The 26,592-nt window shown below is 41.4% G+C and overlaps 1 protein-coding gene across 3 annotated transcripts in view; it reads left to right on the top strand.

The window, feature by feature from the left end:
• COL19A1 (collagen type XIX alpha 1 chain) overlaps positions 1-24,864 on the top strand; it is a 255,136-nt gene extending 230,272 nt beyond the window's left edge. For 2 of the 3 annotated variants that reach the window (XM_077307567.1, XM_077307559.1), the window contains 7 exons: positions 126-161; positions 310-354; positions 5,672-5,833; positions 6,066-6,132; positions 10,164-10,292; positions 21,560-21,637; positions 23,219-24,864. In XM_077307567.1, coding sequence (XP_077163682.1) covers positions 126-161; positions 310-354; positions 5,672-5,833; positions 6,066-6,132; positions 10,164-10,292; positions 21,560-21,637; positions 23,219-23,355 — 654 coding nt within the window. In that variant the 3' untranslated portion in view covers positions 23,356-24,864. Of the gene's footprint in view, positions 1-125; positions 162-309; positions 355-5,671; positions 5,834-6,065; positions 6,133-10,163; positions 10,293-11,237; positions 17,248-21,559; positions 21,638-23,218 lie in introns of those variants that run through there. The other variant, XM_077307577.1, reaches the window with a different exon arrangement.
• Positions 24,865-26,592: the final 1,728 nt, after the last annotated feature.

Genomic DNA, 26,592 nt, shown 5'->3' with positions numbered 1-26,592 from the left:
GGTTTTGCTAAGAAAAAAGTGTAGACATTTCACTCAGCACTTTTTGTTTTAAGATAATAATTGCTTGCAATATCAGAGATCCAAAGCTATTTTTTAAAGAATATGATTATTATTTTTTCCCCTAGGGCATAAATGGGAAGGATGGATTGCCCGGTCCTCAGGTAGGAAAGCTATGGTTTATGAGTTCGGATTTACATAAAGTTTGTAATTCTTCATTTCAAACTACTGCTTTGGGCCACCGTTGAAGATTAATTCAGATATTCTTTTAACCACATAACTGCTGTTTTTGCAATGTCTTCCCTTTTCTAGGGTTCGATGGGAAGACCTGGTGACAGAGGCCCCAAAGGAGAACGAGTAAGTTATATCTTTATAGCGGGAATTTGGTTCCTCATAAATTTGTCTAGCTGTTCAGGTCAAACAATGCAGTCTGTTTATCTTTTAAACAATCCCCACTGACTGAGTTGGATAAAGATGGTACAACAAAGGCACTGATGAACAGCTCTTGTGCAAGCACTAAAGGAATTTACTGAGGTGGCCAACTGAAAATGTTTTTTGTAAAGCAAAAAAAATTTAAATATATAATAAGGCTAGGTCTGCAAGTATCTCCCTGCATGCTGGTTTTGCATCGTGCAGAAACACATTAGCAAAGCAATTTTTGGATACAATCCAGTTGAGGATTGTTTAAGAAGCATACCATTATGCACTTCTCAGAATTATAATAAAATAGTGATTTAGCTCTACAATTTTGTCAGTATCTTCAAATTAAGAACTTTCTACCAGTTGTTATGTGCGAAGTCGTGTCCGACCCATCGCGACCCCATGGACAATGATCCTCCAGGCCTTCCTGTCCTCTACCATTCCCCGGAGTCCATTTAAGTTTGCACCTACTGCTTCAGTGACTCCATCCAGCCACCTCATTCTCTGTCGTCCCCTTCTTCTTTTGCCCTCGATCGCTCCCAGCATTAGGCTCTTCTCCAGGGAGTCCTTCCTTCTCATGAGGTGGCCAAAGTATTTGAGTTTCATCTTCAGGATCTGGCCTTCTAAAGAGCAGTCAGGCCTGATCTCCTCTAGGACTGACCGGTTTGTTCGCCTTGCAGTCCAAGGGACTCGCAAGAGTCTTCTCCAGCACCAGAGTTCAAAAGCCTCAATTCTTTGACGCTCGGCCTTCCTTATGGTCCAACTCTCGCAGCCATACATTGCAACTGGGAATACCATAGCCTTGACTAAACGCACTTTTGTTGGCAGGGTGATGTCTCTGCTTTTTAGGATGCTGTCTAGATTTGCCATAGCTTTCCTCCCCAGGAGCAAGCGTCTTTTAATTTCTTTGCTGCAGTCCCCATCTGCAGTGATCTTGGAGCCCAGGAAAATAAAATCTGTCACTATCTCCATTTCTTCCCCATCTATTTGCCAGGAATTGAGAGGGCCGGATGCCATGATCTTTATTTTCTTGATGTTGAGTTTCAAGCCAACTTTTGCACTCTCCTCCTTCACCCGCATCAACAGGCTCTTTAGTTCCTCTTCACTTTCTGCCATTAGAGTGGTATCATCTGCATATCTGAGGTTGTTGATATTTCTCCCTGCAATCTTGATCCCAATTTGTGACTCCTCTAATCCCGCATTTCTCATGATGTGCTCTGCATACAAGTTAAATAGGCAAGGCGACAGTATACAGCCTTGCCGAACTCTTTTCTCAATTTTGAACCAGTCAGTGATTCCATGTTCAGTTCTCACTGTTGCTTCTTGACCTGCATATAAATTTCTCAAGAGACAAATAAGATGCTCTGGTATTCCCATCTCTTTAAGAACTTGCCACAATTTGTTGTGCTCCACACAATCAAAGGCATAGTCAATGAAGCAGAAGTAGATGGTCTTCTGGTACTCCCTAGTTTTCTCCATGATCCAGTGTATGTTGGCAATTTGATCTCTAGTTCCTCTGCCTCTTCGAAATCCTGCCTGTACTTCTGGAAGTTCTCGGTCCACATATTGCTGGAGCCTAGCTTGTAGGATTTTGAGCATAACTTTGCTAGCATGAGAAATTAGTGCAATGGTGCGGTAGTTTGAACATTCTTTGGCATTGCCCTTCTTTGGGATTGGAATGTAAACTGACCTTTTCCAATCCTGTGGCCATTGTTGAGTTTTCCAAATTTGCTGGCATATTGAGTGTAGCACTTTTACTGCATCGTCCTTTAGGATTTTGAATAGTTTAACTGGAATGCTGTCACCACCACTAGCTTTATTGTTGCTCAGACTTTCTAAGGCCCATTTGACTTCACATTCCAGGATGTCTGGCTCCAGGTCAGTAACTACCCCACTGTGGTCATCAGGGATGTTAAGCTCACTCTTGTATAGTTGTTCTGTATAATTTTGCCACCTTTGTTTAATCTCTTCTGCTTCTGTGAGGTCCCTACCATTTTGGTCTCTTATCATACCCAACTTTGCATGAAACGTTCTCTTCATATCTCCAATTTTCTTGAAAAGATCTCTGGTCCTCCCCATTCTATTGTTTTCTTCTATTTGTTTGCACTGTTCATTTAAGAAGGCATTCTTATCTCTTCTAGCTTTTCTCTGGAATTCTGCATTCAGTTGGGTGTATCTTTCTCTTTCTCCCTTGCCTTTCACTTCCCTTCTCTCCTTAGCTATTTGTAAAGCTTCCTCAGACAGCCATTTTGATTTCTTGCATTTCTTTTTCTTTGGGATGGTTTTAGTTGCTACCTCTTGTACAATGTTGCGAACCTCCGTCCATAGTTCTTCAGGCACTCTGTCTATCAGATCTAATTCCTTAAATCTATTTGTCACCTCTACTGTGTATTCGTCGGGGATATGATTTAGTTCATACCTGAGAGGCCTAGTGCTTTTCCCTACTTTCTTCAATTTAAGCCTAAATTTTGCAACAAGAAGCTCATGATCTGAACCACAATCAGCTCCTGGTCTTGTTTTTATTGACTGGATAGAACTTTTCCATCTTTGGCTGCAGAGCACATAGTCAATCTGATTTCTGTGTTGACCGTCTGGTGATGTCCATGTGTAGAGTTGGGTTGTTGGAAAAGAGTGTTTGCTATGACCATTGTATTCTCTTGACAAAATTCTACCAGCCTGTGTCCTGCTTCATTTTGTACTCCAAGGCCAAACCTGCCTGTTATCCCGGTTATCTTTTGGCTTCCTACTTTAGCATTCCAATCCCCCATGATGATAAGCACATCATTTTTTGGCGTTGCTTCTAGAAGGTGTTGTAGGGCTTCATAGAACTGATCAACTTCATCCTCTTCAGCAGCAGTGGTTGGGGCATAGACCTGGATCACTGTGATGTTGAATGGTTTGCCTTGGATTCGAACTGAGATCATTCTGTCATTTTGGGGATTGTATCCCAAGACTGCTTTTCCTACTCTCTTATTGATTATGAAGGCTACTCCATTTCTTCTGCGAGATTCTTGTCCACAGTAGTATACCTGATGGTCATCTGAATTGAATTCACCCATTCCTGTCCATTTTAGTTCACTGATTCCTAAAATGTCGATGTTCAGTCTTGTCATTTCTTGTTTGACCACGTCCAGCTTACCTTGATTCATGGATCTGACGTTCCAGGTTCCTATGGAATAAAAATCTTTACAGCATCGGACTGTCTTTTCGCCACCAGTTACTTCCACAACTGAGCGTCCTTTCGGCTTTGGCCCAGTCGCTTCATTCATTCTGGCGCTACTCGTACTAGCCGTCTGCTCATCCCCAGTAGCATATTGGACACCTTCCGTCATATCGTTATGCCTATTGGAACTGTCCATAGAGTTTTCATGGCAAAGATACTGGAGTGGTTTGCCATTTCCTTCTCCAGTGGATCACCTTTTGTCAGAGCTCTCAGCTATGACCTGTCCGTCTTGGGTGGCCCTGCACGGTATAGCTCATAGCTTCACTGAACTACGCAAGCCCCCTTGCCACAACAAGGCAGCAATCCTTGAAGGGGGTTCTACCAGTTAAACAATCTCAAATAATTTTTTAAAACTTTTTAGTAAATGAGTTAATTTTTGTACAGCCACAAAAATGGAAATGGCTTGTGGCAACCATTTATGTTTTAATGACAAATGTGAAGAAGAAAAGTAATATTTATATAGATTGGGAAATAATTTTTCAGTTAATATACCTGAAAAATGTAGATTGGCTTATATAAAATAATTTTTGAAAATTCAGCGAATGTGGGTATAAGAGAGAATATTCTTAAAATTCTGTTAGGAAAAAAATTTCACAGTCAGAGTAGTTCAGCAGTGGAATAGGCTGCCTAAGGAGGTGGTGAGCTCCCCCTCACTGGCAGTCTTCAAGCAAAGGTTGGATACACACTTTTCTTGGATGCTTTAGGATGCTTTGGGCTGATCCTGTGTTGAGCAGGGGGTTGGACTAGATGGCCTGTATGGCCCCTTCCAACTCTATGATTCTATCTAGAATTAAACTTTGTTGGTCTTAAAGATGCCACTGGACTCAAACTTTTTTTCTTTTTTGCTGCTTCAGACCAACATGGGTACCCACCTGAAGTTATGAAAACTGTTACTGTTTAAATTGCTGAGACATTTTATTTCACATATCTGCCACAAATAGAACAGAACTTTACCATTAAGGCTGAACAGCTTCGTTGGGTAGTATTCTTTGGCCAAAATAGAACCTCATAGCTGTGTTTTCTTGACATCTATGACTGTTTTTCTTGACATCCATATCCTGTATGCTAGTAACTATACTAGCCGTTGCTTTCCATGGAGTGAATCCTAATAGTATCCTATCACCCCACTGTATGTTTGAAGCCCTCCTCCATACTATGGAGCCTTCCACCAACTTAATTGGCTTTTCCTCTAATAAAGGAAAGGTTTCTTGGAAGAAGGATGGATCCACATAAGGTTTCCTGTTCTTTCTGTCTCAGTTTCAGGTTGAAAATTTATTCTATGGGAGCTACATGTCAACTCAGCAGCATATTTATTCATGGGATGCCAGTTATTGGTGGAACTAGGCTATATTTTGTGCTTGCACATCATCACTGCTTCAGAGTTCACATTTGTTAAGAGATGGTAAAATCTGTCTCATCAAATGGCACAGTTAGGATTGCCACTTTTTTTTTCATCCAGTTTCTCCTCCCCATCATGTTGCCGCTGCTCAGCTAAGGACAAAAGTAATGTCACCATTCTGTAGCTCACTAGAATTTAAAGAGCCGCATTATATAGCATTTTGTGAGATTCTTGCAGCATTTTGTATACTTAACCCATGTACCCCTTTTCAAGTCATTCAGTTGCTATTGTTATTCTGCTGCTTTTAAAGTACTTTTTCCACATTCTTAAAATCTTCCATGACCTCTGGCACCATCATTACAGAAAATAGCAAGAATTTTGATTAGAAACAAACCTGAAGAAGCTGATTGTTTGTTTCCATCTGTCTAGAAAACCAAGACTTGATTGTCATTGTCATTCTAGCCTCATATATTCATATATTTTCTTTTTTGTAGAGCTCAGATAATTCTGCTAGTGTGGCTACAGGAGCGTAGCATTGTAGCCTGTCGGTAACTTCTCTTTGTACTTGTGCAGCAGTTTAATGAAATAGTTCTCAGCATCCCTGACTCAGATTTCAACAAATGGAAGACAAATGAGAGTCAAACAGCTACTGCAACAACAACAACAAAAATCCTTCTCTTTTTTTTGAACAGGGGGATCAAGGCATACCAGGAGACAGGGGGCCACAAGGCGAAAGAGGAAAACCTGGCGTACCAGGAGACAAAGGATCCCTAGGATCTATGGGGCCACGTGGGGACAAGGGCAACCCTGGATCACCAGGTCCTCAGGGCCATCCAGGTGTCCCGGGTTTACCGGTAAGGCAGCGGGCCCAGGAAGAAGCCTAAAGGACCTAATTTTTAAATCAAAACTAAAGTTTAAATCTACTGCATCTACTGTCATTGTAATTTTCGTCTTTTCATTGTTATATTTATAAATATTGATCTGATAGCCAAACACTTATAAGTCTTACTTATAATCTTGCTTTGATTTTTTTTGATACTAAAAACATCTATCCTTATATTTACCATTTTTAAATTAATTCATCAGGCTGATTCCATTTCATTTGAAGAAATGAAAAAATATATCAGACAAGAAGTTCTTAGAGTTTTTGAAGGTGAGGAAAGCAAAATGTAATCATTTTACTAGAGTTGTAAATGTTCACTTAATTCTTTATTTCACTTCTAGAATGTAACATTTGAAAGCATCTTTTTCTGGGTTTATTTAACATGCACACTATAGTCCTGTTCATATTCCTTGGGATTTACTCTGTAGCAAGTGGGTTTAGGACTGCAGTCTAGAAAAAAGACTGAAGGTAGAAAAAAAAGAGAAAGGCTAATTCATGTTGTGCAATCCCAAACATGTAAATTCCAGTGTAAATCCCATTGAATTCCACGAGATATACGAGATATACAAGTAAGAATGCTTAGGATTGTAGCCTTAGTTGCCAGACTATGATGATCCTATGCATGTCTACGCAGAAATAAATTCTATTGTGTTCAGAAAAGCCTATGCCCCTCTAAGTGTGAATAGTATTGATCCCTAAGTATTCTAGAAGTGTATGGATCATACTCAAACTGTTTCCACATTAGGAGTCATACCTTGTTTTAGCCTTACTTGGATTTCTTTTGGGTGCTATGAGTTGATTCTGGGTTTTCCTTATTTAGGATTTCCTCCCCTCATTTCCCAGGCTGAAATTCATAATATGCTTTCCACTTCTTTGTCTGACAGAGACAGCCTCCCTTCCCCTTTTCTTTCTTTCTTTCTTTCTTTCTTTCTTTCTTTCTTTCTTTCTTTCTTTCTTTCTTTCTTTCTTTCTTTCTTTCTTTCTTTCTTTCTTTTATTTTTGCATAATGGTGCCTGCTTGCATCTTTCTTTTTGTTGTGCCCCATAATTCCACCATTCTGCACTCCTTCCCTCCATAGTGTACTGAATGTAATTTTTTTACAAAAAAAACATAGGTTATTGTGTTATAATGCTGCTGTGCAAAACTGATTTTTTATATACTAAGAAACAGCATTGTAATGCGATCACCCTTTTTAAAAAAGCAAGGGCAGATTTTTTTGAATGAGGGAGGGAGGGGAGAGGGAGGATGGTGATGAGGAAAGGGGTATGCATAAATAATTCAAAATGGTGGTCATGGGTAAAAAACAAATGCACAAATTTCCTCATTGGGCAGCCCAAAAAAGATTCTACCTTGGCAGATTAAATCACTGTAACCTGGAATTCCCAAAACACGTGGTAACTCAGAGGGCAATTTAGGATTGTGTGTGTAATAGGTGGATTTTAATGCAGAAATGGACAGAAAAGTTAGCCTTTTTAAAATGCAAATCTGAATGATATTGTTAGTGTAGTAATAGTCTTCAATAACTTAGCATTCAAAAGACTGTTAAATGCAAGGGAGAAATTAGAAGAAGCAGAAGAAGCAGAAGCAGAGAAAGCAGAAGCAGCAGAAGAAGAAGAGTTGTTTTTTTATATGTTCCTTTACCAGGAGCCTCAAAGCAGCTTACAATCATCTTCCCTTCTCCTCACAACAGACACCCTGTGAGGGAGGTGGGGCTGAGAGAGCCCTGATAGTACTGTTCTGTCAGAACAGTTTTATCAGTGCTGTAGGGAGCCCAATATCACCCAGCTGGCTGCATGTAGGGGAGTGGGGAATCAAACCCAGCTCGTCACAACACCAAGCTGGATAGTAAAAATTGTAAGGTCTTGAAAGATCACCTAAGGCAGGGGTAGTCAACCTGTGGTCCTCCAGATGTCCATGGACTACAATTCCCATGAGCCCCTGCCAGCGTTTGACTACCCCTGACATAAGGCACATCTATAATTTCAGTTAATGAAAGTTAGCTAATTGCCAGCCATATTTTTTGGCTTGCTAGTTTTTTGAAGATGCTTCTGTCCTTGAAGTTCCAAGCAGGTAGCAAAACTGAGGCTGCTGGGGTTATATGTAGCTGGTAGGCTGTGTTCAGCTTGGTGAGTCACAGGTTAGGCAGGCCTGATGTAATAATTTACATGACCAAATTATATCTGTTTCTGGGTATGCAGCTGACATCTTTGCCTTGAAGAACTGACCAAGGCTAAGAGTTCAGGATTTATGTGCAGCCTGCCTTGGGACATATAAGGCAGTGTGCAGGCACATGTGATTTTTCCAGTTCCTCTCCCAACTGATCTTATTCTGGGCAATTAATGCTGCATGTCAATAAATGAGGTTGACAAAAAGAGTTTAGAGCTTCGGACCACAAAATATGCTATGCAATTCTATGTATTATTTGCCATTTATAGTCTCACTGAGACTCAAAAAGCATTGAGTCTATGGAATGATATGTCTAATAAATAATGCAATAGGGCTAGGAATAGCAGAAATTTGAAATGGAGCTGTTTTCTGAACAAAGCATAATTATTAAACCAATTTAGAACATGGTATTACATCAGAAAGAACACTGTATATATTTCCTGGGCCAATCTCTAACAATATAGCCCTCTTCCCTTTCTATAAATGCCCTCTGTAACAATTCTGTTTTACAGAGTTGGCAAAACACCAGGAGCATAGGCGCCTTCTTGACCTTCACCAAGGCCCATTATGCACGGCCGCCGAAACAGCGATTTCGGGTCACATGGAAAACGCGGAGGGGGAAGACGCGACGCATACGCGACGCATACCGGTTATACACGGGGCAGGGCGCGACGGCGGCAAAACCCAGAGTAACCGATTATGCACGCGCCGATCCGGGCGCCGCTTCTGGTTGCGCCCCGCTCACCCGGAAGCTGCGCTTTCTTCCGCGTTTCACTGACGCGGCTTTTTCGGCGGCATGCACCGAAGCTGCAGCCGGTTGCAGTCGGCTCCGTGCGTTATCCGTGATTTTAGTCGCCGCCATTCCACCCCGAATGTGCGCTAAAACCCCCGTGCATAATGGGTCAAACTGAGGGCCACTACAAAGGAGGCATGTGTATGAGCAGCTATTGGTCTTGGCCCCCAACACATGAGCAAATTCATTATGGCACAACCTAAGTGGAGAGGCGGTCTTGCAAATATGATGATCCAAGGCCATGAAAGACTTTGTATGTGATAGCCAAATATCTTGAGTGAAGCTTGATAAGTAGCTAATGAAGAGACTGCAGAACGAGTGTAATACCTCTGCTCTGCCTAGCTCCTGATAAGAACAAAGCTATAGCATTCTGCACCAGCTGGAATCTCTGAGTTGATTTTGAAGGGTAAAATGCATTACAGTAGCCAAGTCTCAATGTTACTGTAGCATGGTTCTAGGTGGCCAGATTGGCCAAGTCAAGATAGGGGCTCTTCTCGGGGAAAAAAGCCTATTAACGTATAGGCTCTTAATTTAGTCCACAAAGATCAGCTGAATCCCAGCAAAGGATAGAAACACAGTGTCCATCAAAATTTCTGCCTTTTTAACCAGCATTACCTTTGTTTTTCCAGAGTTCAGTTTCAATGTGTTAATTTTCAGCCTTTTAACCACAGCAGTCAGGAAGTGGCTGAATACCTCTACTACATCACCAGTAGGTTTTAATAGACAGATACAGAGTTTGCAGAAAACTTCTGAATAGCAGTTAGGAGACAACATTGGGGGGGGGGGGTTTGGCCTCTATGCCCAGTTGTTACCCACCCACAATAACTGGTTTGCCATAGTGTAAGATAGGATGTTGGAGATGGACCACTAGTCAAATTGGGGCTTTCTGCACTCAGATACAATTATGTTGTGTTAATAGGATGAAGATAAAGGAGAAATATTGCTAGACTTGCTCTATGGCTAAAGCATTTTAGGATATCCAGAGACTGTTTAGGGTTGACTTTTAATGTGTCATATCTTATTCCTTAATTTTGAGAGAGACTTCAGAATTTTCAACCTTTTTGTCATTATTCCCTTGGAGACATTTTTCCTTATGTAACTGCAATATCTGTGTCGTAACTGTGTCGTAACTCATCAAGCTATTTAATGATCAGGAGAGATATTAAAATTTGTTAAACTTGTTTTGGTTTGCCAGATGACTGAATGACTAGCAGTAATTTGGAAGATTCAAATTTCAACTAGTTCAAAAACATAGAGTTCAGTGGTGGCCACTTTTTCATTTTATGAAAACCCAAAGACTATTTATGCATTTTTTTTTTAAAAAAATCTCTCATTGTTGCAGAGAGAATGGCTCAGTTTGTTTCTCAGCTCAAGTTGCCAGCTGCCATGTTAGCTTCCCAAGCTCACGGAAAACCGGGTCTTCCAGGAAAAGATGGATTACCTGGGCCACCTGGAGAACCTGGACCCCCAGGTAGGACTTCCAGACATACATTTTATATGTATTTGATGTTTAAAGTTTCCAAACACTGTCAAAGCTGGGTAGAATTAAATATGTAGCTTCCTAATAATTAACTTTTAAATCGAAACTACTGTTTTACAGACTAGACCGATATATTAACCCTTGATAGATGTGTGTTTTTGTACATTAAACACTTCTAATCAATGCATAATAATCCTAATAACTGATAACATTAGGTTACTGATACTCTTAAGCCTGCTGAAGTTCTAGATTTGCCTTCAGTCCCAGTGATCAGGCCCAACAACTTTCTAGCAATGAGGAAATTATCCTACAGATTTTGACTGCTGGGCCTGAGACCTTGTGTCTCCAATCTGCTAAGGAAAAAAATCACTTTCTAGCAAGCAAATGATGAAACTATACTGTGACTCTAGTGAAATCTATCCTTCCCTTTTAATTAGATTTGCAACATACTTAGCCTTTCAGTCACTAGATTTCGCCACGTATATGGAGAGAATGCACTACATACAATCCTCCCAGTATTGAATACCCATTTTGTCTGGAAGGGTGACACATGTACCAAGACTAAATATACATATGTTGCCCCTTTTAGACAAAATTTGGGAGATGTACATAGTGCTTATTTCTACCTGAGTAGTGAAATGTAATGCCTGCAAAGGGGACTATATGTTAATTTGTACTTTGTATTAGACAATACATTGATTTACTCCCCCCCCCCATTTTTAAAATAAAAATGCAGCTGCCAATAAATCATTCTTCCTCCTTGTTTTACTATATGTATCTTTGGGATCAGATTTTATTGTCATTTTACATTTATAGGAGGGAATAATTAGAGTACATGCCATAAAGATTATTGTAAAAAAAAAAGAAGGTTATTGGAGTAGTAAATAATGAACCATGTGTGTATATAGGTAGTTCTTAATTATTATCTTTTGTTAGTTTGGTCTGCTCTGGAGTCAGAGCAAGTGAGACTGGAACGAAGAAACAAGAAAGCAACCTGAAGAGGGGCGGAACGGAAAGCTGTGAGGAGAAGAATAAAGGCTAGAGAGACTGATAAGAGCAAATCCTTGACTGAACAGTGTGATGAGCTCAGGAAGAGAAGAACCAGACTAAAGGACCGAGGAGAGCATTAAAAGGGACTAGAGTTTTTAAACATTGAGTGGTTTGCTCAGCGTCTGAATATTCAACGTGCTGTAAAATGGTCAACTTGAATGATTCTTCCAGATTGTCTAATAAGAATGCACACGGTGGATAGCTTAAGCTACGCTAATGTGAATCCCTTCCCGGCCGCATGTTTGCCCAAATGATGACTGTGAACTGTGCTTTAGAGGGAGGAATAATGGAAGCTGCTTGTAGTGCTTTAGTCCATGACAAGAGCAGTCCTGCGCAGCTGAACATAAAATACCTTCAAAATCACTGTGGTTTTAATGTGACTGAACAAAAGTCAGGCCAACTAAACGTAGATCCACTTACACTTTATACAGCATATTCCCATTTGTTTTTTCTCCACATAAAGGGTACATTTTAAAACATGTCTGTAATACATTGTTAAAAGCAAGTGCACCTTTGTGAGATGTGAGTCAGCAATTAAAATCTCAAGCTGCAACTGAAGTCCCAACTGGATTTGGAGGGATTTGGTTCTTTGTAGACACACAACCTGTAAGGCCCATTTCTGTGGGGGGAAATGCCATTCATTAGTTGCTCTTCCTTAAATGCAGAACAAGGCAGTTCTTTAATTATCTTCAGTAATTCAGAAGAGGGCTATTTTTGTCTAATCAGCTATGGAGGGGCGGATGAGCTTTTCCGTTTCCTTGTAAAAAGTATTATCAGAGTTCAGAGCTTAGTGAAGAAAGTACTCTCATATCAGTGTAAACCTAACAGAGTTTTGTGGTACCTCACCCGTTAATGCCGATAAATGTACAGCAGCAAAGACCCAGCGCTTGTTGTATGCTTCCTACTTCTCTCAAAGGTGGTTCAAGCCTATCTTGAACATGCCACCGTTCCATATATCTTTCAGGTGCCACAACACTCTTCACCAGTTTTTACTGCATCAGACTAACATAGCTACTCCTGCTACCAGCTCTGGAGTTGTAATTGTGTATTTAATACTAGTGTATAACCTGGAAATTGGACCTTACATCTGCAACTGAAAAATTCCAGATGGATTAATCTAGTATACTAATCAATAGACGTGCACTGAAGGAGCCTTATGGCCCTTCTCCATGTTATCTGCTGGCATCCATTCGTCCATAGCAAACAATGAAAAGAGAGAGATGCAGAATTCTTGTCACTTTCAGTTTTAGTATTAAAGAACCAGCACTTCAGGGATTCATGGTAGCAACTGAACATGAATGCACATGACTATTTACCTTGTTCAGGGACGCACGGGCTTGATACAAACACAGTTAACCTTTCCTATTAATATTAAAATTAGTCTATGAGAGCTATGCATGTACCTAACTCTACCACTAAGCTACATATAATTAACTTTGGCAGAATTCTTGTATTTACATACAATTTATATACATACAAGTTTAATATTGCCAAGACATATTTGATCTGATGTAGCCAGAGTGATCCAGATGGAAAACACACTGTTGAGGAAAGAAAGTGGTTTCATTTTCTTGTCTCTGCCCTTCATGGCTGTTCCTCTGTGAATTCTGTGACCCAATCAGTGATCTTTTTGGAAACCTAACAGAAGAGTGCAGAAAACAGCTCTGCACAGATAGTTGGGTACACATTGTCAAGTTGTAGCACTTGGCACTCCCACATAATCCAGGAAATCATAGGGGGATCCAAAGTTTTCAGATGCCTTCTTGCATTAAAGTACCCTCCACATGTGCACCCTCGCTCCACTGGCCCTAATTTAATGTGTGATTCTGGAGAAGTTTAGAAAATGCTAGAAACGTAACCATCTCAAGTTGGAGGGAGTGGGTCAGCTTTACTTGTTCCTATTTAGTGAGCTTAAACATTACTACTATGTCCCTTCATTGTATGGAGAAGATAATTTTGTGTCAACTAACCCTGGAGCTTTAGGGACATTATCTGTGAATTGTGTTACCAGAATAGCTGGTTTACAGATTAATGATGTGGTTGTGAACTGGCTTCATGCAGAAAATATGCCTCCAAGATTTATATGCTTACAGGATAAAAAAGTATTTTTGCCAAGCATTCTTAAGATAGCTTGCATCATTAATGTCCTGCATTTGTGAGTTATCCAATACAAAGATGGATATATGAGAAAAGCTGGGTTAATTTTTGTCAAGGTGTGAGGTAGAGGAAGGCCTGGAGCTTCTGGCAGTGCAATCCTAATGAGCTAAGAATCATAGAATCATAGAGTTGGAAGGTACCTCCAGGATCATCTAGTCCAACCCCCTGTATAAAGCAGGAACTCACAACTACCTGCCCATCCACGGTGACCCAAATTTCATACCCCAATTTCATACCCAAGTGATCCCCCTACCAAAAATCTCCAGAATGCAGCCTGGCCTGGAGGAAATTCACTTATCCACAGGGGCAATTAGCAATTTCCTGGATATGCAAGGAAAGGGCCACAAGAGACAATCACTGATACATCCCTTCCTGCCCACTCACTCACAATCTGCCTAAGTTCATAAAATCAGCATTTCTGTCTATCTAGCCTCTGCTTAAAAACTTCCAAAGAAGGAGAACTCACTACCTCACGAGGAAGCCTGTTCTATTGAGGAACCACTCTGTCAGGGACTTCTTCAGGATGTTTAGCCAAAAATTCTTTTGAATTAATTTAATCCGATTGGTTCTGGTCTGCCCCTCTGGGAAAACAACTCTTCTCCATCCTCTATGTTACAGTGTTTCAAGTACTTCTTAGTTGTCTTCTCTCCAGGCTAAAGGTATGACTCTTGTTTAAGACTGCACTGTCAGACTCTGATTTTAAACAAAAACTCCTGTGTCTCTGTGGTAGTTTATGCTGGCCTCCTTTTGAAATCCCTCAAGATCTATACATGCTCCCTTAACATGGTATAGGGCAGCAGGAGGGGTATGTTACCAGTTATGAGTAAAATGTATTGGCAATCTGTCCTGTATATCAAACAGTAAGAGAATGTTAGCTCTCTTTTGGCATAGTGCAGGGAAAGGGTGTTTGCCTCTTTCTAGCCAAGTTTACACAGTGGTGGCTGCGCCAGGCTCTGGCTAGTGCGGTCCTGTGGACCTTTATGCTCTGCAGCTTTCTGTGCCCCCATGGGGGATACGTTTCAGTGCCAGATCTGCTCCTGCACTGAAGTGTGTCCCCACAGGAGACACATTTCAGCCAGACCCCTGGTCCCCTGCTGAAATGAGTCTCCCCAGGAAATGGAGCTGTAGTGAACAGGTTCTGCCATGTGGGGGGTGGGGCAGGGAGGGCTATACTGCAAGAAGGAGTGCAATCCCACCTTTCTACAAATTACAAAACAAAAGTCCTGATCTGCCCCACAGTGGGCAAAGCACAGCAAAACCGACCAGGGCATTTTTTGCCCCCTCTGTGCCACTGTAGGATGGGGAGGAGCCAGGCTCTTCCCCGTCCATACGGGCCTTCCGCTAGATAGGCCCCGTTGGCCTCAACTTTTAAAAAGAAAACATGAATTCTATCATGTTCCCTTCAGGTGGGGCAAACAAGGGCCCAATCTGGGGCAGGGCCGGGAGGGTCTGGTGTTGGCATCATGTGGATTAGCCCCACTTCCATATGAGCTCCTTCTCAGCCTTTTCTGCCTGTGCTAAATTGGCCTCTGTGTCTGGAAGACAGGAAAAGGCAGATTGACACTCTGGTTTCAGAGATATAGGGACCCTTCATAGGCCACAAATTAGGTTCTATGCCTTCAACACGGTTCAAAAGAAGCTTTTAGACATCTTTGTGGCCATTTCAGTCAGCTCCATGTAGAGGAACTCAATATCCATTTCACCTTTCTAAAGGCATAACCAAAGCTCACAAAAGCAAAGAGGCAATGTTTGTTTTCTTATTGTTATCACATACTCAAGTGTGCAAGTGCAAACTGGCTACTTTTGTGGGGACAGCTGCAGCCATTTCTGTGATTTCAGCTGCCCCCTTTGTTAAAAACTTTCACAAGTACAGAAAAAACTGGGCTGTCTTTGTGAAAATAGCTCATGCTAAAGTTCTTCATCTATTCCTGAGTGCCGGAATAGCTGCCAAATCTCCACACAAAAGGCCAACTGCGTTGTCTGGTTCATTTTATTGAGCGGAATCTCTAATCCATGGGCAAGGATGCCTACAGCCCAGAAGTTAGCAGCTATTGACAGCTTGGGGGTAGCGTATTGGAGTGATGTGCTCCTCGTGCCAGCCAATGAATGGCACAAGCAGGTTCTTAGTGTTCTGCCAGATTCTAACAAATGCTATAATATTTGGTAAAAGCTGTTCCTTATGTAGGGAGGAAAAAAAGGTTAATGCATTTATCTGCTGTCACTGGATTCCCCCCCCCCCCCAAAAAAATTTTTTTTTCTCCCTACCGGAGATTCAAAGCAGTTTACAGAGAAAACACAGAAATATAAAAAAAGGAAAACATCTATGCTAATAAAGGTTTCCTGAATCTGAACAAAGTAAAACAAAAATTGAGAGCCACCTTGGTGTAGTGGTTAAAAGAAGCAGCCTCTAATCTGGCAAGCTGGGTTTGATTCCCTGCTCTTCCACAGGCAGCCAGCTGGGTGACCTGGGGCTCGCCACAGCACTGATAAAGCTGTTCTCACAGAGCAGTTATTTCAGAACTCTCTTAGCTCCACCTACCTCACAGGGTATCTGTTGTGCAGAAAGGTAGGGAAAGTGATTGTAAGCTGCTTCAGGTCTCCTTTGGGTAGTGAAATGCGGGGTATAAAAACAAACTCTTCTTTGTCTTCAAATATACAACACTGTCTCTCATGATCCCAGTAATGACTCAGTTTCTGACTATTGTCCCATTCTCTAAGGCTTCTTCTAAACATACCTCAGAGACATGTTTACCTTTTATTAGCAATGCACCCCACTTCCAGACATGCTCCAGTTTCCCAGCGCTATCTGTCTCCAGAAAACAGGCAGATATCTCAGATATGCTCCTTCCACCATCCTCTCCAAGAGCCGGCACAAAATCTCTGCATTTTGAATTAAGACCAGTTGCTGATTTCATACAACAAAAACAAAATGGAAGAAATAATGTAAACTGGAGACGTTTCTTCTCTCCCCACCAGGAATACACACCCAACCATGTGTTCCTAACACTGTAGTAGACGGTCTCTCTTTTGATGAACTGCAGCTGCTTTAGGAGTCCACCCTGGCTGAAAAGGGTGGTACAAATATAAAGTAAACATCCCAAAGTATATCACCACTTGGAGATAGTAAGCACTGCTCATTGGTGTGATGAGGCTCCATTGTTCCCTCCTTGATTTCTAATAAGCTTTCAGAGACAGGAGTTTACGAAGCCGTGACTCTCGTGAGCCTCATCCCACCCTTGTGGTAGCCTTATGTAGTGCAGCCATTCTTGCTCTAACCAGCCAGTAGAAACCAAAGGACGTGGTCTTTTAATTGACTAACAGCCTGGTTCTAGAGCTATAGCTCTTTCACCTCACGTAGACGAGGTTCCCTGAAATGCGCTCAGGTAGACTGTGAAATTAAACTCCAGAAGTTTAATCATGGCACTTCTTAATAACATATACCTCATGTAAAATTGTGTTATTGCTAGACATCTATTTTGGGTTGTTCTTGAATGATGTTTGCATACAACATTTAAATGTTTTTCTTACTGTTCTGATTATGTAAAATAAAATGGATGCTTTGAAAGCCATTGATGAAATGTGTTATTACATGTTTGCTGCATTGTTACTCAATAGCATACAAAATATTTGTCTGTGTATTATTCAGATATACCTAAGTGTTGTTTACAGTATTCATAACCATAAAATGTGAGTAGATTGACTGTTGTACTATTAAATTTCTTGAATGACTTGAATTTCAGTCTTGTGCCCCAAATCTGTATTGATTCTGTGTCTGGGATGTTCATTCTGTACATATGGTTTGGAACAGGAGTTCTGAAGGTGATTTGTTATGAACATTGTTTCCTTTCTTTATGGATGGTGCAGATAGGAATTCAAAAGATAAGTGATTAGCCGGATGATCCTCTTGTGAATGTATTAGCTTTGATCAATGTTTCCTATTGTAAGGTGAACAGAGGTGGCACAGCAAGTGGGAAACGTAATAGGTGCCCTGGTTACGGGGGGCAAGCACAGTTACAACAAGCAATGAAAACAAATTGCTTAACATTTCTGGCTGACAGTCATATAAAGAATGCATCATGGTAACTGAAGATCACTAAATAACAATTTACATTTCTACTTAATAGGACACACCTTTCACAACTAACATGCTTTTCTTAACTTTACAGAGAATCTCTTGCCAATCTCAGTGCCTGCTTGCTTGTGTGTTTTTTCAAATGAAAGCCTGCTCTGTCATGCCATGCCATGCATGTTTCCCTGTATGTGTATTGTACCAAGCTGCATTTCCTTTTTCTCCGCTCTGATGACAAAGTCCTTCCAAGCCAGATGGTTAGGACATTAACAACAAACAACTGTGGGTTTCGTGCTTCAGGGTCCACACAGTGACAACAATAAATGACTATCCCGCTACTACCAACTGGTTAATTAATAGGAAGACTGTGTGCATTTTGTGCTTCATTTCTCGTTAGATCTCAGTTTTGTTCAAAGTTGTGCTACTTTCTTGCTTTCAGTTTCCTGAGGTTTGGCCCTGAGAATGGTGTGGAGAACAATTCCCATGTGAAATGACTTGTTCCCATCCCCCCCTCCCAGCTGACCCTACTAGAATTAAGATCATATTAGCAAAAGCTATTATGAGTTTGTCTTTTGCATTTGTGTTCCTCTAATTGTCTCAGCCAGAGTACAACAGCCCTAGGAAAGAATGTCCTGCCTAACACTGGGAACAGGCTAGAACAGATGCAAAGAAAGTGTTCTCCCTTGTCAGGAATATCTTGGTCTGTTAGGCCCCTTTGCCGTTCTGATCATGATCATGTTCTACAGGCTTGCCTGTGCCTGCTGGCTTCTGGAGTCCAACGTGGTGCCTGCCATGCTAACATTTTGCTTAGCTGCTTGTTTCCAGTTAGCTCAGTGTAACAAGGCGCTACAGGTAGTCTGGTGTAAGCAATAGCAAAGGCTTAGTACTGAGTGCTGTCAACTAAATGTTGCTTCAGGGCTCTTCTTCTTGTAATTATAGAACGTGTCCCCTTCTAAAATATCTTCTAGCCCTCTGTCAAGTGCCACAGAGGTTAAGCTTAACCTTACCAAGGAATGCATGATGCTATATGGAACTAGAGCATTTGCAGAACAATTATGAACTTCAGCCAACCTCCCTACGCACCCATCTTGAATGAATATGTGTTAGTTTCATTGTCATAACCTGAAACAGAGGTTTCCATTTCAGCTTTGCTTTTCCAGATGTTTCCAGATTCAACAGTCTTCACAGATGGTCCACTTACACATAGCTACTTCCAAAATTAGATGCAGATCTTAGGAGAACTGCCACAGGAATTGTTCTGTTCAAATTCTCTAAAGCGATAGGACTTAAATTATGACCTATGCAAGAGTTTGAATGAATCATGCCTGCCACTATATTTTAAACATTTTTTTCCTGTTCATTGAGACCAGAGAAGTGTTTTGCATGACGGATCCATGATGATCTTAGATGGCAAGTTCCTTCATTCCTCTCCTTTTAAAATTCTTTTTCTTTTAAAAAAGATTGTTCCACTTCAGAGAACATTAACAGTGTATCAATAGTTTATTGTTGAAGCAGAAGCCATAACAAGCATAAAATACACATCACTCCAGGTAACAAATAACTACAGTCTCACTTTGTCCACAAGGCATAGAGAAAATGAAATCAGTTAAAAGTTATAAAATATAGCTAAAAGGTTGCTATTACAAAGTGAAATAAAATAAATGGAAGAATTATACATAGACTACAAATATTTGAATACAATATTGAACACTGTCTGTGATGCCGATAAAATAATATTCCTTTTGGCAGACCTATTCCTTCTTGTCACCTTAATGGGGTCTAAGTTCATTTCCTCATCCATAATTATTAGGAAAAGGTTTGTTTCTAGTATAGCTGAGAAATCCTCATTTCTCAGTAACAGTGCAATTCTGCTGAACTTCATTAGAGTAGCCTTTCCAACCTTTTGACTGTGAAGAGACACCTGAAATATTTTTCAGTCTTTGGGGTACCACAGAAGTAATGTCAGTGAGCCACATCCCCTGCCATGCCCCCACATTCAAATAAAAAAAAATTAAAATGGGTAATAAAAACAAAAACCAGCCCATCTCTGCTAAGTGCTCTCCAACATCTGGCACTTAAGGGCCCTTCTGCCTCTAAGCCTGAGTGTCCCACATGGCTATCAGAACAAGCAACCACAGACCTGTCCCCCCACTCCCCTTTTTAAATGGGATGATTCACCTTGCTCCCATTTAGAATCAGCATAGGCTGAGGCTGCAAACCCCACTCAGGGCAAGAGCTGCACCTGCTCTGCACAGAACTCATAAGGAACATATAAGGGAGAATCCAGGAATCTCAAGGAAGACATACAGAACATATAAGGAACATTCAAGGAACCAAAGAGCATAAAGAACATAAGCACATTTTGAGCAAAGGGCCCTCTCCTGTGTTGGAGCCACCAGTTCCCTTTCATAATTTCTCTCTGCCACATGTTGAGGAGTTAGGGTTAGGGTTAGGTGATCCTCCCCCCCCCCCCGGGGGGTACCGTGGCCAGCAAGGATGGCAAGGACTGCAACCAGGAAGTCTGGCACACAGAACATTCAGGGTGGGGAGGTCGAGCAGAAGTTGGCATAGGTGGGTGGCAGCACTTACAGCAATGGCTGCCAGGTCCACATGGCAACTATTTTGGATATTTTTAATTTGTTGAACATTTATTGGGCAATATGATCATATGTCATCCTGTCAATCCACCCACCCCTTCCAAAATGGCCAGTGATGGGCCTGGAGGGGTGGAGAGAGGAGGGCCCCAGGTGAGTGTGTACACAACTATGCATCCCAGCCATGTTCTGCACAATCACACCACTTCTCAGGTTTCTCAAAGCCTGAAGAATGCTTCAGGGATTTCTCAATGGTAAAAAAGTTGAGAAAGGCTGACATAAAGTCTCAAAGGATTGCAATGAACCCCCCTATTCGGTAGTGCCACATTTATTTGTTTGTTTACTATTTATTTATTTTTATATATGTACCGCTCCCCCCCCCCACAAGCAGGCTCAGAGAAGTTTACAATAAATAATAAATACACAAGACCCCCTCCTCCCACATCATGTGGATTGTCTGCATCACATCGTGGGTCTGTATGCAGCATGACATTCTTTGTGATGTTTAAAATCCCAGCTGGCAAGCAGGGCATGATAACAGCCCCCATGTAGAAATGTCGTGCGCTTCCCCCAAGCTTCCATGCAAGGGTTGCAATTTCTTCTTTGGCCTTTAGTGATGCATGGACTGAGCAGGCGTCGGGACATGAGACTGTGTTCAATTACAGTATGATAGATCGTTTATGCACTGGGAACTTCACTGCCCCAGCTTCCATGCAAGAACCCAAGTCGGGGGCAAATGAGGTGCACTGGGCCAAATGCTCTCCCATGTGGGTGCAGGAAGAGGTGGGGCAACCTGCCACGACTAAAACTCCATCCTGCAGCCCGGCATAAAACCTCCAGTGCATAAACGGTCATACTGGCTCCCACATGCTCTTTCTATAGTCAGTTAAAGCTTTTTATTCTTTTCTGATTTTTGCTTGGATATGCCAAAATGCTGTAAACTCATAGACTGCAAAGCACATATTGCCATTCTTTTCCATCTCCTGTGTTGCATGACCCTCCCTCCCCATAGACTATGGTCATTCCCTGGCAGCTCCTCATCAAACTTATTAGGGAGGCAAACAAGTGTCGAGGATGTGAATATATATATGTGCTATGGTAATGCATGCTTTTGTGATCCAAAAGGGATTTCTTATCTCTCTTAATGATTGTAAATATAAACCAGGAGGTAGTAGATCTATCTGAAATGACTTTAGTCTAAGATCTGTTCATTTCTGATAGAAAAATTTCAGCTGATAAATTAAAGGTAAAGTATTAATTAAATGGCTGGCACCCTTAATGGTAATGGCATTTTTTGATTGCTGTATTCTATGAAGGTAGCTTGAAGAAGATAATCTTGAAATTACCAGGCACTCTTATTTCTTTTCTTTGTATCTTTCTTTCTCTAGGCTACAGAGGACAGAAAGGTGAACGAGGGGAGCCTGGAATTGGGCTGCCAGGTGAACCAGGTCCACCTGGCCCATCAGGTAAGACACCAAACTTTATACCATAGATCAGGGATAGTCAACCTGTGGTCCTCCAGATGTCCATGGACTACAATTCCCATGAGCCCTTGCCAGGACCACAGGTTGACTAACCCTGCCATAGATGACATAAACCAGAGAAAAAGTAAAATTCCTTAGGATTTTTATCACCTGTGAAGCGTTCACTTTTGAAACATCCTAGGTTCAATATTTTTAATACTAAGGGGCTTTTCGCACGCCTTCAAAATCGCACAATGGTTGCCAATTGAAAACGCTACTGATTTGCCATTATGCACAACGTCGTTGACAATCTGCCACACACCTGAAACCGATCCGCAAAAAGCGCTTCCTTGTAGCACTTTCAGGGAAATCCCCAAAAGTGGATTCACCCTCCGGAAAGCGCTACACTCCTGCAACCAATCTGCAACACTAGAGGGAAAGTTCTGTGCGTTACCATTGTTGTGGTTTCTACAAAGTCCGTCCCCCTGGCTCTCTCCTCTGATCTTCCGGCGAAGCGATCGCCATTTTTTTTTCTCCGAGCGAGCGGGGCTCAACCCACCAGCGAGCCTCTGTTTAGAGGCTTCCCCGGCTTCAGTCCCTCCCCAGAGCTGTTTAGTCACTAAGCACAGAGAAGCCCGTTTGCTGATGTATTTTCCCTTTATTTTTTACACTGTTTTCGGCCGAAAATCGGGCCCGTGAGGGGGGGGGGAATTTTTTTTTTCCACTCAGGAGGAGCGTGGCAACGATTAAACGACAGCTCAAACACACCTGCCAGCTGGATGGGTCTCTCCGTTGCAACGAATCAACACATATTCGTTGCAATGGGTGTGTGTTTTTTTTTTTTAAAAAAACCTTTCTTAAAGGGAAAGGGGCTGTTTGGGAGCATGCTAACGGCTGCCCATTGGCTGCTTGACGGCCAGGGGCGGGACGAGCTTGGCAATAGCGCTTCCTTTCTAGCGATTTTTGCTGAGACCGGAAGCCTTTGGGAAACGATAGAAACGCAACTGGATTCCACTACAAAGTCAGGTATGCATAATGACGAATTCCACTATTTTAAATGGCGATTTTTCGTTCAGCAAACAATTTGCTATAAGGATCCCGGTGCGGAAAGCCCCTAAGTTTCTGCATTCAATTACAAATGCTGTGTGACTTATAAAGTTCTAAATGACTTGGGTCCAAATGATCAAACACCTGAACTTTTGGATTAATGGGGAAGGACTGCTTATGGGAAATAGCATTATATGGGATTTGACAGCTGGGGAATTCTGGAGAGGCTGTTTTCAGTGGCCCTCTTCCCAAACTGTGGGATGATCTCTCCCAAGATAAAAATGGTGCCAGTCTTATTTCCAAGCGAGCATAAATTTACAGCTACTCCAGTTAATATGGTGATATACGATGGTGGTGGTTAATTTGTGATTTTAATTGTGAACCACTTTGGGGCATCTTAGTGGGAAAGAAAGGCAACATTATAAATTGATCAAATAATTAAATATATCAGGGATAGATCTTAATTGCAGGGTTTTCGATTATTGTTTTGTTTTTTGTTTATTATTATTATTATTATTTTCTTACTCTTTGATTCAGTCACAGGTAGGCCAGGTCCACCCGGAACTGCAGGAGTACCAGGTTCACAAGGCCCTCCTGGACAAACTGGAAGGTGCAACCCAGCAGACTGCTATTATCATGCTTCTCAGACTCAACCACGGACAGCCAGGAAATGAAAATCTTCTCTTTGAAGACATTGTGATTCCTGTTTTAGCCCTTCCTCATCCGGCCCTTCCAATCCAACACTTACTTTCAAATTTAAGCTTTAAAATACTTGGTGGGGTTTTTTGTCTACATACACTACATTGTGTAGTTATTTTTTTTCAGGGTATCTCAGTGGAGCCATTTTTCTCAGAGTTTTTCTTTAAGTGCATTCCATATGTTTAAGATTTTAGACTACTTTTCTTTATGAAATGTTATTTTCTTGTGTCATGATGTCCTTGTTAACCTCTTGCTGATTTTAGTCCTGTGACTTACAAAAGTATAATTGCAGGCTTCGTATTTTCACCTCCTAAGTTACCCTTGATATTTAGGATATTGTGTGTGGAGAGGTCCTGACTGATGAGAAGTATGTAATGTGATAAGTACCAAAGGGCCAGCAAGTACCTTGATAAACAGCAGGGCAGGATCAGGAAATGTTTCTTCCCTTGCCTTTGTCTTCCCATAGCAGCTCAAAAACAGTGTTTCCAATGATCAGTGGACCCTTGTGCACCAAAAACCATATGGTACATGAGACTTCACTGAGGAGGAGAAAACATGAGAATCACCCCTCTTCCCTCATCTTCTAGCAGAGCATCCTCTTGTATAAGAGGCTCCATAAGGACAAAAGGGAATTGGAATGCAATTTTGCCCATAATTCTGCCTCCTTGCTACATCCTTCATACTTTGTCGGGGGGTGGGGGAGCATCCATTGGGCTCCACTGCTCTGTAGCAGTGACTTTACTTAGACTGCTGCAGGAAGGCAGGAAAGATCCATTTCCAGCATTTGTAGCTGATATGCGCCCACCTGGTGTCTGCCTTTGCCCCTCTCACTAATAGCAATCAAATATGATTATCATAGCAAAAGTAAGTTTCATAACTCAGGAAAATGCACAGTGGCATCAGTATGTAGCCTTTTAGTTTGCCACTTGCTGGGGCAAACGGATGTTTTGCTTCCCTTGAGAATAAGATAATACACAGTGAACGTTATGTCAGCTGTAAGTAGAGCATTAGTAATGGGGAAGTTCTGCCATGTAGAACTCTAGTTCTTTACAGTCAAAATCAGTCTAGGAAACAATGGTCTTTCCTGAGGCTATTCCTGGCAGAAATGTTGATCGGTCAAAACTGTTTCGAGGAATGGAAGCTGCAGCAAGTTTACAAATGCAATCATTCCTTTACTGAATGATGTTAGAGCTCCTTGATGTGACTTTTAGCCACGTTCCACAGTTCTGGCGTTTGTTCTTGGCATTTAGATCCTCAAAGTCTGTATTCACAAGTGTGAGAATTATATATTTAGAAAAACTAAACATCTATGGAACTTCCTTATATCAAATCAGGCAATTGGTCTATCTAGTGTAGTATTGTCTACACCAAGTGGTAGCAGCTCTCCAAAGTCTTCACACCTGCTAGAGATTAGTTCTGAGACCTTCTGCATGCCAAAGCTTCATTTAGGGCAGGGGTAGTCAAACTGCGGCCCTCCAGATGTCCATGGACTACAATTCCCAGGAGCCCCTGCCAGCATTCACTGGCAGGGGCTCCTGGGAATTGTAGTCCATGGACATCTGAAGGGCCACAGTTTGACTACCCCTGATTTAGGGCATGATTTGTTCTCACATAAGTGTGGCGGAATAGCTTTTTCTTCCCATTCCTTTCCATGCTGGCCCTTGGGCAGATGTAAGTGCTTAGCAATGAACCCATCTGTTACCTGCTCTAGAAAGCCCAACCAGTTTCTCTTCAGTGCTACACTTGCAGTCCAGCACAACTTGGACCTATGTAAGAAAAGTCAGATGGCAGGATGACCTATACCTCCCAAGGTTTTAGATATTTTTTTTAAAACACAAAAGCAAGGAATTAAATATTAAGGCATTTGAACTGTGGAAGACTTGTCAGAAATCACTAAAGTCCCTGCAAATGAAACTTTATCTTCATTAAGATTATATAAACCTCTCCTTTAAGAAGGTGCAGCAACATTTTGATGAAGTAACAGGATCCAGTCTAGCCAAGACACTGTCTCTATATATTTTCCTTATAGGAGGACATTGTGTCGGTCAGCTGTTATAGAATCTTTGGCAGGGATATTTTCCCCTTTAAATTGTTCAATTTGTCTTATTTGAATTTCTCCGGTGATTCCAAATTTAATTGAAAATCTTCCCAGTATAATTAACTTAGAATTTATTTTAGACTTTACTGTAAGATTTTAAGAAGTGCTGTATTTTCATGGAAGTTACAGTAATTAGATTCTGTATAAATGTTCCATTTAGGAAACTATACAGATCAATTGGTGTGATATATTACTTGGTGCTGTGTGTATATTTTGGATTTTAGCTAGCTGAACAAACCTTAATAAGGTACTGAGCAATATTATATAATGGTTCATTTACTTGAATTTCTCAGAAAATTTTATATATTTTGTGGAAATATATTTGTTCACTCACATCATTTAGATATATTTTTATCTGTTCTAAGTATGATATTTCTTGCAAATATTTTTTGCCATTTTGAAACTTTTAATAGGAAGTGGATAGATGTACATTTGAATCACTTTCATTGTCTAATGCTTTCCTTTTTTAAAAAAGGGTTGTTTTTACATATCATTGTGTTCTAGTATTTTTATGCAATTCTCAAGCCATTAAGTCATTCTCTTCTTATGGCTCTCTGCAGATGTCTTTCTTGACCCCAGCTTGCTAGTGTTGCCTGCTGCCTCCCACCTTCCTTACACAGTGCGAGGCCGTGCAAATTCTTTCTCTTTCGGCACTCTCCGTTTTGTGGTGGTGTCCTCATGCAAGCAGTTAGCTTAATTAGGGTTTGCATCTCTCCCACAAACCGGGGTTTCGAATCCCACTTTGTGGGGAGGAAGCATTAACATTTGTCCAGGCAACTCCCATTAGATACCCCAGCTAACTGGAGCTGGATGAAAGCGCTCCAAGCAGAAGCCTTCTGTGTTCTCTGTGTGTAAGAGGAATGAGGGAGTCTGTACAGAGGGTGACAAACTGCACTGGCACCTGCCCTAAAACAAACAAAGGTTTGTTCTTGGCATTTGAAGGCAGCCGGTGTCTGAAGACATTTCAGGAAAATGTCGTAGATATGCATTTAACCAAGGCCATACTGTGATCTGAGACACACACTCAGGTTTGTCCTTTTTATCTTGTGTGTGCAAAAACCACACACAGCTGCAGCTTCTGTTAGTCATTCGAAGTTGAAAATCTCCTGTTGGT

Source organism: Paroedura picta, chromosome 1, assembly GCF_049243985.1.
Source record: "Paroedura picta isolate Pp20150507F chromosome 1, Ppicta_v3.0, whole genome shotgun sequence".
In the NCBI taxonomy this organism is placed as follows: domain Eukaryota; kingdom Metazoa; phylum Chordata; class Lepidosauria; order Squamata; family Gekkonidae; genus Paroedura; species Paroedura picta.
Note: the sequence above shows the minus strand (reverse complement) of the source record. Positions and strands in the feature narration are given on the sequence as shown.